This window comes from Rhinopithecus bieti, unplaced genomic scaffold (assembly GCF_001698545.2).
Source record: "Rhinopithecus bieti isolate Rb0 unplaced genomic scaffold, ASM169854v2 scaffold_19037, whole genome shotgun sequence".
Taxonomy (NCBI): domain Eukaryota; kingdom Metazoa; phylum Chordata; class Mammalia; order Primates; family Cercopithecidae; genus Rhinopithecus; species Rhinopithecus bieti.
The window spans coordinates 208,774-222,380 of NW_016809436.1; the positions used below are offsets into that span (position 1 = coordinate 208,774).

General features: G+C 35.2%; 1 protein-coding gene across 6 annotated transcripts in view; it reads left to right on the plus strand.

The window, feature by feature from the left end:
- The window catches only part of PLSCR1 (phospholipid scramblase 1), a 29,094-nt gene that overhangs the window by 6,766 nt on the left and 8,721 nt on the right, over nucleotides 1-13,607 (plus strand). For 4 of the 6 annotated variants that reach the window (XM_017889306.1, XM_017889307.1, XM_017889308.1 and 1 more), the window contains 4 exons: nucleotides 1,968-1,993; nucleotides 4,994-5,074; nucleotides 9,375-9,592; nucleotides 12,553-12,595. In XM_017889306.1, the coding sequence (XP_017744795.1) occupies nucleotides 1,981-1,993; nucleotides 4,994-5,074; nucleotides 9,375-9,592; nucleotides 12,553-12,595 (355 nt within the window). In that variant the 5' untranslated portion in view covers nucleotides 1,968-1,980. Of the gene's footprint in view, nucleotides 1-1,726; nucleotides 1,833-1,967; nucleotides 1,994-4,993; nucleotides 5,075-9,374; nucleotides 9,593-12,552; nucleotides 12,596-13,607 lie in introns of all 6 variants that reach the window. The other 2 variants (XM_017889305.1, XM_017889304.1) reach the window with 2 other exon arrangements.

Here is a 13,607-nt window from a genome sequence, read left to right on the forward strand (position 1 = left end):
TTTTTTTTTTTTTTTTTAAGCTAAGCATGTTATCAAGAGAGGTATCCTATAAGAAGTAAGGGGCAGGTAAAGATTTTAGAGATGTGTAGTCCAGTATGTTAATTAGAGGGTACTACCTATTTCTAATCCGGAATTATTCATCTTTTCTGATATATCTGTTAAAGTACTCTTAGCATATTTTAAGAAAATTGGCATTTTAAAGTATAGTCTTTGATGGTGGAAATGTGAGGTTGACAAAAATCATATCCTCTTATATGTATGAATTTAGTCTTCTTTATACAGTTCTTCCTATGATGGAATCTAAAACACAAATGTCTTCAGAACTTTTAGTCTACTTTGGTTACATGTGTTTATTAGCTTATTGTTCACCTTATAGATTAATGGCAAAAAAAGTATAAATTTTAATATTTCTACCTTTCTGGCTTGATGAGGCCTACAGCATTAATTTCTGACTGGTTAATGCAAACTGGGATTCCTGTTGTCCTAAGAAAATCTGGGAAGTTAAATCAGTAACACAAACACATCTTTTGATTTATTTCAGGACCACATAAACCCATTTTGAATTATTCAACCATTGCTGAACATCTTGAGTATGTGTAATTAAGAGGTGACTATAATTGGAATGTTCTTAAGACTTTAAGTTGATTATAAAATTTTGTGCTTAATGTTGGCAATAATAAAAGCAAAACAAAAACTTTTATTTTAAAACACAGTCTTGCTCTGTCACCCGGGCTGGAATGCAGTGAAGTCATCATACTTCATTATAGCCTGAATATCCCAGGCTCAAGCAGTCCTCCCACCTCAACCTCCTGAGTAGTTGGGACTACAGGCACATGCCACCATGCTTGGCTAATTTTTTCTTAGTAGAGACAATGTCTCTTCATGTTGCCCAGGCTGGTCTTAAACTTCTGGACTCAAGTGATCCTCCTGCCTCAGTTTCCCAAAATACTGGCATTATAGGCAAGAGCCACCACACCTGGCCAAAAAGTAATTCTGAAACAGCAAGGAGGAAGGTGATTTCTTCTAGGGAATTCTAGATTTTAGTTGAGCACGTAAAGGGATCGGTTGACTTACTAACCACTTAGGATTGCACAGTAAGAGAATTTAAAGGGTAGCCAGCACAGGAGTGGGCCTGGGAAGAGGAAGGGCAGTATGTGTTAATGTGCATGGGTCCAAGATAAAAATGTTGAGTAACAGTTTTGCCGAATGCATTGTTGCTAAAAGGGATGAAGGGCATCAGGATCTATAGGAGATGGAGAAAGTAATGACTGAATAGTACTGGGAAAAACTAGGATCGGATCAAGGCACTGGAAGGCAGAAATGCTGAGTAGAATGTTTGCTGCTATTTATGTTTCTGTATAAATACCGAGTACAACGTTTCACTTGGGTGGTCAAGGTGCTATGGCTGTGACGACTCCTGAGAGTGGGTTTTCTAGTAAAAAAAAAAATCTCCGAATGCACAGAGTAGTCTCAGGCCTTCTCAAATTTGCAAAGAACAGGTCCACAGGACCTAAATTGCAGTAGTGTAACCTGATAATTAACATTTTTTGCTTTCCTGCTAGAACATTCCTGGGGCCCAAGTCCAGAGACTGGGAACTGAACCACGCATTTCCTTTAGATTGTGCAAGTTGTGAAGGTTGATGTTATTAGCTTGGTTACTATTTGGAGTCTTAGCTCATAGTGTGTTTTTATGGCTTTCTGCCTCACTGGACCCTCTTCCCAAAAGGCTTTAGAATGTGTTCACCATCATGAGCTGACCAACAATTTCTAAATTCCTGCTCAGAAACACAGCAAGGGGAATGCAGTCAAGCACAAAGGGATTAAATGACCAGGTAAGGCTGGGCTGGATGAATAAAGAGGAATGTCCTATGAGTGTGACTCTGTAGTTTTGGAGTATCCTGTTTCAACTGTTACATTTGACTTGTGGCCTTGTAGACAGTGTATTAATATCAGATCTTCTTTTTCAGAACTGTTTTAATCATGGACAAACAAAGTAAGTTATTTTAAATGTTTACTTTCCTCCCTGTAATGTTAATCTGTTGGTAACTTGTTATTTGTCATAATGTTTTATTCAGTGTCTGAAAGTATATAATTTGCTTTCTGTTGTTTATGCTCCAGAATACAATGTCTAGTTCAGTATTTTGACTATAGAGAAGATGTACAAAAATACCACTACCACTAGGTTCTTCATTAAAAATAAGAAAACCTTTTGTAAAGCTAAGGAATGCTAGTTTTATTGGGAAATATGTTCTGTAGCATATATTCAAACCAGAACAATATTCTTTTTTCTCTATGTATTTTATATTTATAAAGATTATTCAGTCATACTAATCAACAGATAATAAGATTTCAGTTCATTGTAATAAACTCCTCAGATACACACCTCAACGTATATTTCATCACAGACACATGTTTGTATGTTTAAATAAATACCAGTCATTATGTTCTGGCTTTTTTTCTCTCAAGAAAATTCTAAGTAAGATGGATATTTATCAAGCAAGTGATAAAAACTTTGTCTTATTAAGATATTAAGGTTCTGAAGAGGGACACCACTACAGAGGGAAAATTATGTTCAAAATTCCCACTACATAGGGAAAATTAAATTCAAAATTAAATCCTGTTTTCTGAAATGCTTTTCTTTATTCTCTCTTTCATCTTTGTTGAGGTAACAAAAAATATTTATCTGTTGCTACAGTGTCAGCCTTATTAGATATATGAAATAATCTCCAGGACTAGACTCCTCGCTTTTCCCATGTGAAGTTTTATGGTTTTCTTTTTACTTACAAAACTCAAAGCTTTTTAAATGTAAATTTATATAGAATGACACTGTTTTATTTGCCACAAGCTTTAAGTTGATTGCACTGAATTTACAACAATGTATCTGGTCATGGTCATAGTCAACTTTTAACTTTTCAGTTTTGTATGTATATAATTGTATGTATGTATGAATGCATTTGCCTAAATAGAAATAAAATGTGTATATGTGTGTGAATAAATGTGTATATATGTATATATACATACATGTAGACATAAAAATAAAATATCTTTAAGACAATGCGATAGACTTGTACTATTTATAAGCCATTTTAAGTTACATTTCAAAAATGCAGAAATCAAACCATAATTAGCATACTCTTTGTTCTACTTGAACACCTGCCCATTCACTCATTCTCCTTGTATGAATTTCCCCTGGAATGCCTGAAATCAGAATCATTGCTTTGGTACCAAAAGCCCAGAGATTGTGAGCTCATGATTTCTTGAGTCTGTCTGCTCCTGGATATGTGTATGTGTGTGTGTGTTCTATGTTCTAGTATTCAAACAATGTTGCTTATTAAGAGGTATCACAATGTGACATACCTGTAAAGGCTAGATCTTTACTTCAGACTTGCAGAATATTTTCTTGAAATCTATTCTGAGTCTGATGCTGTTGTTTCCAACTTAAGTTTGGAGTAGGGGCTGCAGGCAGGGCCTTATTAGCTAGAGAACTAGGGAGTTAGGTCAGTCACTTGATGCTGAGAAATAGAAGAGAATGGATGGGAAAGAATGATGGGAAGTTTCAGAGATTTGTAATGATTCAGAAATCAAAGGGTATGTTGCAGCGTTTGTCCAGGGAAAAGCCCTTATTTGTTTTTTGTTGTTGTTTTGTGTTTGTTTGTTTATTTATTTGAGACGGAGTCTCCCTCTGTCGCCCAGGCTGGAGTGCAGTGGCACGATCTTGGCTCACTGCAACCTCCACCTCCCGGGTTTAAGTGATTCTTCTGCCTCAGCCTCCTGAGTTGCTGGGACTACATGCATGCGCCACCATGCCTGGCTAATGTTTGCATTTTTAGTAGAAATGGGGTTTCATTATGTTGGCCAGGCTAGTTTTGAACGAGTAGGAGAGCGGTTTTTTTGCCTGATTTTACACAATCACCATGGACTGCATTCTGCTGAAGTCATGATGAAGCCATTTATGACGGAGAAAGGCCAGGGCAGGGGGTGAGGAGAACAATCCAATCTTCCTAATAAAACCACATGATTAGCAAGTTGAGTGGTCTTTCAAAGTTCATAATAGAGACACATACAAAAAAATGTTACAGTGAAAGTTTGACCTATACGTTCTTCTATATTGATGCCATGCCTCCATGATTCTAAAAAAAAAAGATTTTGAATTTAGAGTTAGTAATTCATCAGGAAACAGATAAGGAGATAAGTGTAGTGTCTACTACACCTTAAGCTGTATGAAAGCAGAGCCATTGTAGCCACAGAGCCTAATTCAAGGGTGACATAGGACATGCTCAGTAAATATTTAGAGACTGGCTGCAGTAGGTAACTGAATGACTAGATAGACATGAATATTAATATTTAGGTTGAACCATTTGTGCATATGTTAAGGTTACTCAAGCCTTCTTAGCAAGTAACGAAGTTTAATATGCTAGTGTATTGTAATTAAACATTATGACTTTTGTGGGTCAAAACCAGTCATATTTGGGGAATTTCATATGGTTCAACTTTATTGATGTAGTTCCAGAGTAAGCATAAAATATATAAATACTGAAGTATATTCATTATTTTAAATATTTAAAATAATAATTCTTATAGCAGTGATGATAGATATCTTTAAAATCATCCATAATTCTACCATCCTCACATCCTATTAATTTCATTTATCTCTTTCTTCATAGTCTATATGTAATTTTAAAGCTGTCTTTGTTTTATTGTCAACAAAATGTGGAACTGAACATTCATCAGGGATGTTTCAAAAACTGGTAATTCAGCCCCAGTAACTTAGCTGTCTCATTTTATCTAGAGGGAAATTTGTTTGAAACAAATTTGCTAATCGCAAATTAGCTCTGATAATAGGCACAGCTTATGTTAAGTGAAAATTTTACTTTCCCTATTTCAGTACAGCATAAGACCACACAAGTGACAATTATCTAAGTACAATACATTGTTTCTTTCTAATATATATTTTATTTAATCAGACATCTATTTACCTCTCCTTGAATTGCAGACACACAGATGAATGCTTCTCACCCGGAAACAAACTTGCCAGTTGGGTATCCTCCTCAGTATCCACCGACAGCATTCCAAGGTAAAGTAGTTGATTAAAGAAGAAAAATGAAAGTTAATTGATCTCTCTCTCTAGAGAGAGAGAGAGAATTGTGCATTTGTTTTTATTTTAGTCATTCTTTTTTAAAACTGTATTAATGAAATTTTGGCAGCCTAGTTCTTGATTATTTTATTTGGCTATACATTTTCCATAGAAGTAATTTTATTTATAGAGTACAGTAAAGGTATAAAGAAAGCTAGTAAAAACAGCATTAGGTTTAAATTTAGCAAATGAAATACAAGACTGCACATCCCAAAACACAAATGTTAAGTAAAATATTTTATTGATCCTCCATCTGTTCTGAAAATTATGATCATTTAATCACATTTAGGAAATTTATTTCTGATAAATTGAGTCATGTAGTAGCTTGGCATGTGTTCAGTGAGAGTCACATCAAAATGGTAAGACTGCTTAAAACTGGAAGTAATAGAAATTCAGTTACCTGGGAATAATTCTCATTTTAATTTTATAATATATATGAAAGCTTTATTTTTGTATATATACTGATTCAGCCCTGTATTTCTAAGAAAATAATTGAGTCATTTGACTACGTATGTAATTGAGTACATTTTTTCTTTTCAACCAATGCCTGAAAGAATTCAGAGATTTTCATTTAGGCAAATGCAGTTATCCAAACTACTAGAACTTTAAAAATAGCAAAGGCCATGGCATGTCCGGATTTACAAGCAGGCAGGCTACCCAGATCTTGAAAGAGCATCCTGAGGATTTAAGATCAAAGGGAATGTGGGTTGGATAGAAGGATGTACCCACTGTATGCTCTTCCCTGAGTAAACAAATGTGCTTAGGAGCTGAAAGTCACGTTTAATTGCCTAGCAAGAAACCTCCCTGCGGTCCCGGATCTCACCCAGATGTTTGCAACTAAAAGAATATGAGCTAGATAAGCTCAAAGACTCTCAGGTGGTGGCTCATGGCAACCATGTGTGCACTGAAGTATCATCACGCAGAACCACTTCAAAATGGTAGTGCCAAGGCACTATTCCAGAAAAATTAAATCATAGCTTCTGGTGGTGGGACTCAAGGAATAGTAATCTTTTAACACCTGAAGTCATTCTAATGTGAAGCCAGGGTTGAGAACCTCTGCTCTAAATTCTTACAGGATTGCTGTTTGGAAAATCATTAGTAAGTCTATAACAGTCATCCAAGGCACTTAAGAGAATTATTTAATCCACCCTATCACTAAATTAAAAGTGGATATACATAAATAATACAGTTCAGATATAATCAGACTTGAGAGTTTGCTGATATATATATATATATATATCACTCTACAGCTTTATTTTGTTTCTCAAGTCCAGGATTATATATAGCACAAGTCTTAAGATAACAATGATGCTAACAGTAAGGATAATTTAAAATTGAGAGCTTACCATGCTTTAGTCATTGTTTTAAATGTGGAATTAATGTGGATTAACACATTTAATTCTCAGAATACTCTTACGAGGTAAATACTGTTAGTTATCCCCATTGTGTATGTAGGAAAGCTGAGGCATAGGGAGTTTGGATCAGGCTTCAGGTTCTGCCTGCTTTTTTAAAAAAAATTTTTGTATAGGTAAATGTGCTGGTAAACTAGGTTCTGCCTTCTGTACTAATAGTTATGTGGTAGTCTTAAACAAGTTGCAGTACCTCGAAGCCTCAGTGTTCCTATCTATAAATGAGGGTGATATTTTCAATGTAGGTTGCTTTATAGAGTAAATGAGAGTGTATGTAAAACACTGAGCACAATGCTTGCAAATAAGAAATGACAAGTATTTGCTAACATATTTAAAATATTTTAAATCAATTGCTCTTTACATAAATGATACTAATGTTCAAATTTCAGGTAATTCTTTATGCTTAATTCATTCATTTGATGAGTAATCGATCATATTTTCAGAGTCTGGGGAAATTATGATGATGTTAAAAATGTAAGAAATTAAATCACATCTCCACATACCCACTGGTCTGCCTGTGGTCTGGTTTCTGTGCTGACACCAGTGATCTTTAAAAATGTAAATCTGCTCATATTACAGAGAGTGTATAACCCCTATTTTATTAGTGTCCTATTACTTTTAGAATAAAGGCTAACACTAAACCCAGGATGGCCTTTTCCATGCTCTCTCTTTAACCTTCTCTTGAGCCTGGCTTGCTGCTATTCAGCTAGACTGGCTGTTTTTCAGATTTTTAAAGACCTATGTTAGTTACTGTCCCAGGACGTTGCTCTGAAATGTTTTTTCTATGACTCTGGCCTCCTGAACTCCTGTGCATCCTTCAGATCTCAGCATAAAGGTGACCCCTCAGGGCAGCTGTTCCTACTCCTTCCCTTTTTCTCTTCCCATCTCAATAGCAACCTTTGGCATCTCTAGTCATAAAATCGTGGTTTCTTACTTGAAAGCATTTATCTCTGATTCTAATTAATCAATTAATTACTCTGGTATTATAGCTCCCTAGAATAAGTGGGGATATAAAGTTGTCTCTCTCATTAAACAATGATGAACAGGGATTGCATCTGTGTTTTCCGTTGTAAATTCTAATACTTTTCCACTCTTGAAAATTTTGTAAGATATAAATAAGACCATGGGACTCATTCTTCTGCTCAAAATCCTCCAGTACTTGACGATCATAATTGGAACCAAATCCAGACTCCTGAGTAAGGCCTCCTTTGATGAACAGCTTCCTATTACTTTGCTAACAGCCTTTCCTAGTCGTCTTCTTTCTTATGACATTCCTTTCTCTTTTACAAGCATGTCAAATTCATTACAAAGTCAGAGGTATTCTATTTGCCTTTCTTTCCTCCTGAAGCATTTGTCACTAGATCTTCAAATAAAGCTTTTCTCATCTTTTAGACCTTGATGTAAGTTATATTTACCTAAAGTAACTGCCTCATGCCCTGCCCTCCCTGACATACATTCTCTCCATCACATCCATATGAATTTTTTTTGTTCTAAATGTGTTTTCTTTCTCTCAGAAGTTGACTGTAAGCTCTCTGGCAGCAGGATGCCTCCTTGAGATTTGTGTCCTCATATTCTACAACTCAGCCAGTCACGTTATGGATCATTTGTAAATATTCATTCATCATAAAGGAACAAATTATAAAAACTATATTTATGATGCATTATTGTGAGGTTTAATCTGTTTTTCTAAGCCTTATTTTTTAAAGGCAAATGAATTTTGTCACAAATGTTCCATTTAAAAGAATGTATACATTTCCTATTCTAAGTATTGCATTTTGCATAGGCTTTAACATTAAAATATTGAGAAACACAGTCTTTTGAAATTATATTCCACTGCTATGGAATTGCTACTCTGTGGACCATACAAACAGGTATATAAATCTTCATCGTAATCACATATTCATAGAGAATATGAAGTACACTTACTCTTATTAAATTTCTGCCTCTGCTCTGCCTCTTACAATTTTTTGCCATCCTTGTTTCTCAAATTATATTTTCCAGAGACCAAAGGATGTTAAATTGTGAAATTTAAATTTCTAATCTAAATATTACAATGAAATTTTATTTTAATGAAGAAGGACTTAGGAAAGCAATACATTATGGATTAAAACGTAACACAAAGGATTAACCCAAGCAGATATCTGGAATGTACTGAAAGAAATGACATGCTTTCACCTTCAACAGTAGCACTATAATATTTTGGGCTGGACAATTCTTCATTTTTATGGAGCTGTTCTGGGTCTTTGAAGATGTGTAGCAGTAGCCCTGACCTCTACCCACCAGATGCAGTATTATCTTCCCCTCCAGTTGTGACCAAAAAAAGTCTGCAGATCTTGTCAAATATCCCTGACAGAGAGGGGCAAAACTACCCCAGTTCTATACATATATTATAAGTCATTTGCTAGAATTTCAGAATTATCATTTTTCACAAGATACTTTGGCCCTAGAAATGCTGACTCAAAGCCATTATTTTGGGCCTTCTACCAATGCCGTGTCTATTTCCCTTGAGGCTTGCCAGAATCTTTATGTAGGTGACTGTAGATCATGCTTATTTACTTTCATTTTCTCAGATATTAAAGCATATTTTCCATCTGAGTTTTGAATGGTAATGGTAAGGCTATTCACTGCCTGCTATCCTCAAAATAGAAGTGGATGTGCAACCACAGATATTTCATTGAAAAATCTCAGAAAGATAAAAGCATATCTTAAACATCACAGATACAGATTTCTATGCTGAAATGTCAACTTACAGATAGATGGCGTAACCCTAAAATGGTTGATGATTCCGTTTTTGGTGCAGTTATAAATCATTTCACTTGTTTGTATTTCAGGACCTCCAGGATATAATGGCTACCCTGGGCCCCAGGTTGGCTACCCACCCCCACCAACTGGCCATTCAGGTCCTGGCCCAGCTGGCTTTCCTGTCCCAAATCAGCCAATGTATAATCAGCCAGTATATAATCAGCCAGGTGGAGCTGCAGGGATACCATGGATGCCAGCACCACCACCTCCATTAAACTGTCCACCTGGATTAGAATATTTAAGTCAGGTAATTTCAAAGACACAAAATACTCATAAAAAACAGAACTGTGCTTCCAGCTTGCTTAACCAGATTAACAAATGAATAATTCACCAAAGTCTGAAATGGCAAAACTATATTTTCTGCTAAGAGATTACTCTCATTCTTTTAGGTCAGGTTCAGTTTTAAAGCAAAATACAAATGCCTTAGAAAATTGTATTTTGTGTGATCTTAAATACAATCTATGATAATGGCCAATAACAAACATTTAATTAGCACTGTTTTCCTGTCTTTGTTGTATGCCTGATACATGTGTTAACTCATTTAATCCTTATAGAAAGTCTATGATGTATAGGTGCTACAGTTATCTCCATTTTTCAAAAGAAGAAACTGAGGTCCAGAGAAGTTATATAGCTCACTCTGGGGTGAGAACCTGAAGAGTTGAGACTGTTTTCTTAATCCCCAAACTTTGGTACTGAGCAAAGTGCTCTTTAATCTCAATACTGAATAATTGCTTTATAATTTGAAAGAAAATTTAAATAAAGTTTATTTTTGAGTTTCAATAAGTGGCACCAAACAAGGGGTTAATATTTTATGTGTAATACAACTCACCTTTTATTGTAACTAATAAAACTGCATTTTATGATGCTGCTTTTGTTCTTTGGAAGACCCAATTTTATAAATGTCATTAATAAAGGAGTAAAAAGTCCTGGATTTTGTTGCACTAAATTATAATTAATCTCAGCAATAAGAGGTTTAACATTTATGTGGTGTTAGAAATCAGGTAGATCAAATAGAAACAAGAAACTCCGTGTGTCCAGCCAGTTTTCATTTCATAAATCACTTCTTTCTTGCACTCTCTTTAGTAACTTAATTTCCCACAATGTACTTAAGTGGCACAATCATAGGAATTTTTGGTCATTATTGTATTATGCAAGAAATACACAGAAATAGATATTTTAAAAATCAAGGTCTCATAAAATACATAAAGGATGTTATCACATATGACAAAGGTTGATATTAAGTATGCTTAATACAAATTTGAAACTTGTAAAAAAATCTCTTTGATGGCTAAACAAGTTATCAGTATTTCTTGAGCCTCCTCTAGAAGGAAGACTGTTTTCTACTTTTCAAATTGTTTTTGACACATAATAATTGTGCATATTTATAGAGTACAGTCTGGCATTTTATTGCCCATGTACTATGTGTAATGAAAAATGAGGATAGTTAGCATACCTATCACTTTCAATATTTATCATTTCTTAGTGTTGAAAACATTCCAAATCCTCTCTTCTAGTTATTTGAAAATATACAATAAATTGTTGTTAATTATAGTCAGCCTACATAGCTGTAGAACACTAGAATTTATTCCTCCTATCTAAATGTAATTTTGTATTCATTAACCAACTTGTCTTTATACCTCTCCTCTCTACCCTTCACAGTTTCTAGTAACCACTATTCTACTATCTACTTTTTTTTGTTGTTTGGATGGAGTCTCACCCTGTTGCCCAGGCTGGAGTGCAGTGGCGCGATCTCAGCTCACTGCAAGCTCCGCCTCCCAGGTTCAAGCGATTCTCCTTCCTCAGCCTCCCAAGTACCTGGGCTACAAGCGCCCGCCACCACACCCAGCTCGTTTCTGTATTTTTAGTAGAGACGGGGTCTCACCATATTGGTCAGGCTGGTCGCGAACTCCTGACCTTGTGATCCACCTGCCATGGCCTCCCAAAATGCTGGGATTACAGGCGTGAATCACCGTGCCCAGCCTCTACTCTGTACTTCTAAGAAATCAATTTTTTAAAGCTTCCACATATGAGTGAGAACATTCAGTATTTTTCTTTCTGTGCCTGGCTTATTTCACTTAACATAATATGTCCCTTAGGCTCATCCATGTTGCTGCCAGTGACAGGGTTTCATTCATTTTTATGGCTGATTTTTATTCCATTGTGTGTATTAACAATGAATTGTTCTTTATCTATTGAACACTTAGGTTGATTCTATATGTTGACTATTAATGCTGCAATAAGCATGAGATTGCAGATACCTCTTTGACATATTGATTTCCTGTCCTTTAAAATTTTTGTTGTGAAAATTTTGAAAAATTTGAAAAAATACTGTTTAAAAAAAACAGTAGTGGGATTGCTGAATCATATGGTGGCTGTAATTTTAGTTTTTGAGGAACCTCTTCACTGTTCTCCATAATGGCTGCTCTAATTTACTTTCGCACCAACAGATTTCCCCTTCTCCACATTTTTACCATTATTTGTTATTTTTTTGTCTTTTTGATAATAGTCATTCTTAACTGGACAAAGATAATATCTCATTGTGGTTTGGATTTCATTTCTCTGGTGATTAGTGATGTTGAGCATTTTTTCATAAACTTACTGGCCATTTGTATCAATTCATGTATGTATGTATGTATGTATGTATGTATGTATGTATGTATTTATTGGGACGAAGTCTCGCTCTTGTTGCCCAGGCTGGAGTGCAGTAGCATAATCTCGGCTCACTGCAACCTCTGCCTCCTGGGTTCAAGTGATTCTCCTGCTTGAGCCTCCCATGTAGCTGGGACTACAGGCGCCTGCCACCACACCCAGCTCATTTTTTGTATTTTTAATAGAGACAGGGTTTCACTATGTCAGCCAGGATGGTCTCGCTCTCCTGACCTCGTGATCTGCCCACTTTGGCCTCCCAAAATGCTGGGATTACAGGCATGAGCCACCTCAATTTACTAATTGTTAAAGATACTCCAGTGTAAATCAATTTTATTTGACCTGAATTTTTCCACATTAATAATGAACACAATAAATCTTTTATTAATTAAAAATATTAACTTCCGTTTTATACTAAGAAGTAATATAAGCTATTAAATATTGATAACTGATTACATGTACTTTAAAAAATATAAATAGATGAATTTTAATTTGGTTAGCTTATCAAAACCTTCATTTGACATATACTTAACACTTATTTTTTTTTTTTTTCTGTGACAGATAGATCAGGTACTGATTCATCAGCAAATTGAACTTCTGGAAGGTATGTATTCATTGTTTTAATCCTGTTTCTATACAGAGTAGAAGGCACATCAACCTCCACCAATACAACACTCTCACTTATATGGGACAGTAAAGCCGGTTATTTACAATAATAAACATCAGCAATTCATTTATAAAATTTAGGAAGCAAAAGGTAAAATGCTATTATGTTGGGCACCTACCCTCAGGAAATTGACACTAACTTAGAAGGAAAATAATCAAAACCCTTATTTTGCTCCTCTCTTCATACATCACTTTTTATCTGACTTCTACCACTTAAGCTATTTTATCCGTAATTGTGATCAGCTTAAGAATGGCACAGAGCCACATTTTAAAGTAAGTTATCTTTTTTATTCGGATGAGAAAGTTTGGGAAAATTATCATTTGTGCCCACAGTTTCTCTTGGGAGTTAAGATGAACTCTATAAAACCTTTGTATACCAGGTCGGATGCAGGACGCTGCAGTGTTGGAGGATGCTGACCAACTAGCCTGCAGGCTTGGCTTCATAGAAGAGCACTCCTGCTCCTGCTGAATGGCCTGGCATTTCCTTGGGTCCAGAGCTCCTTAGGTGCAGGAATAAACTTAGGAAGCCAATTAATGTTTTATAATGGCTGCCAGGGGAAGAAGACCCCAGGTAGATTTATGAACAATAGTGTTTTCCTTCTAGATATAAAAGGTTTAATAAAAACTCTGCCAGGTTTTAGGAATATGTCTGTTAGGTCGTTTTCACCTGTCTCCAAAGTTTCTTTCCACTGGTAAAACTTAGAACATGGATTGTATAAGCAAAATAATGGATTTGGCTAAAATATATGATTGCCATCTATTACATTGAAGTTATTTATAAAGCACATTATTAGATATTTATAATTTACTTGATTTTTTTTTTTTTAGTGTATGTAAACAAAGCTTTCTCTGGAAAACAGCTTTGTATTCTGAATTTTTAAATGTTTTATAGTATATATGAATAAGGCTATAAAATCCAAACAGATATAACCAAACATTACACAGCACAC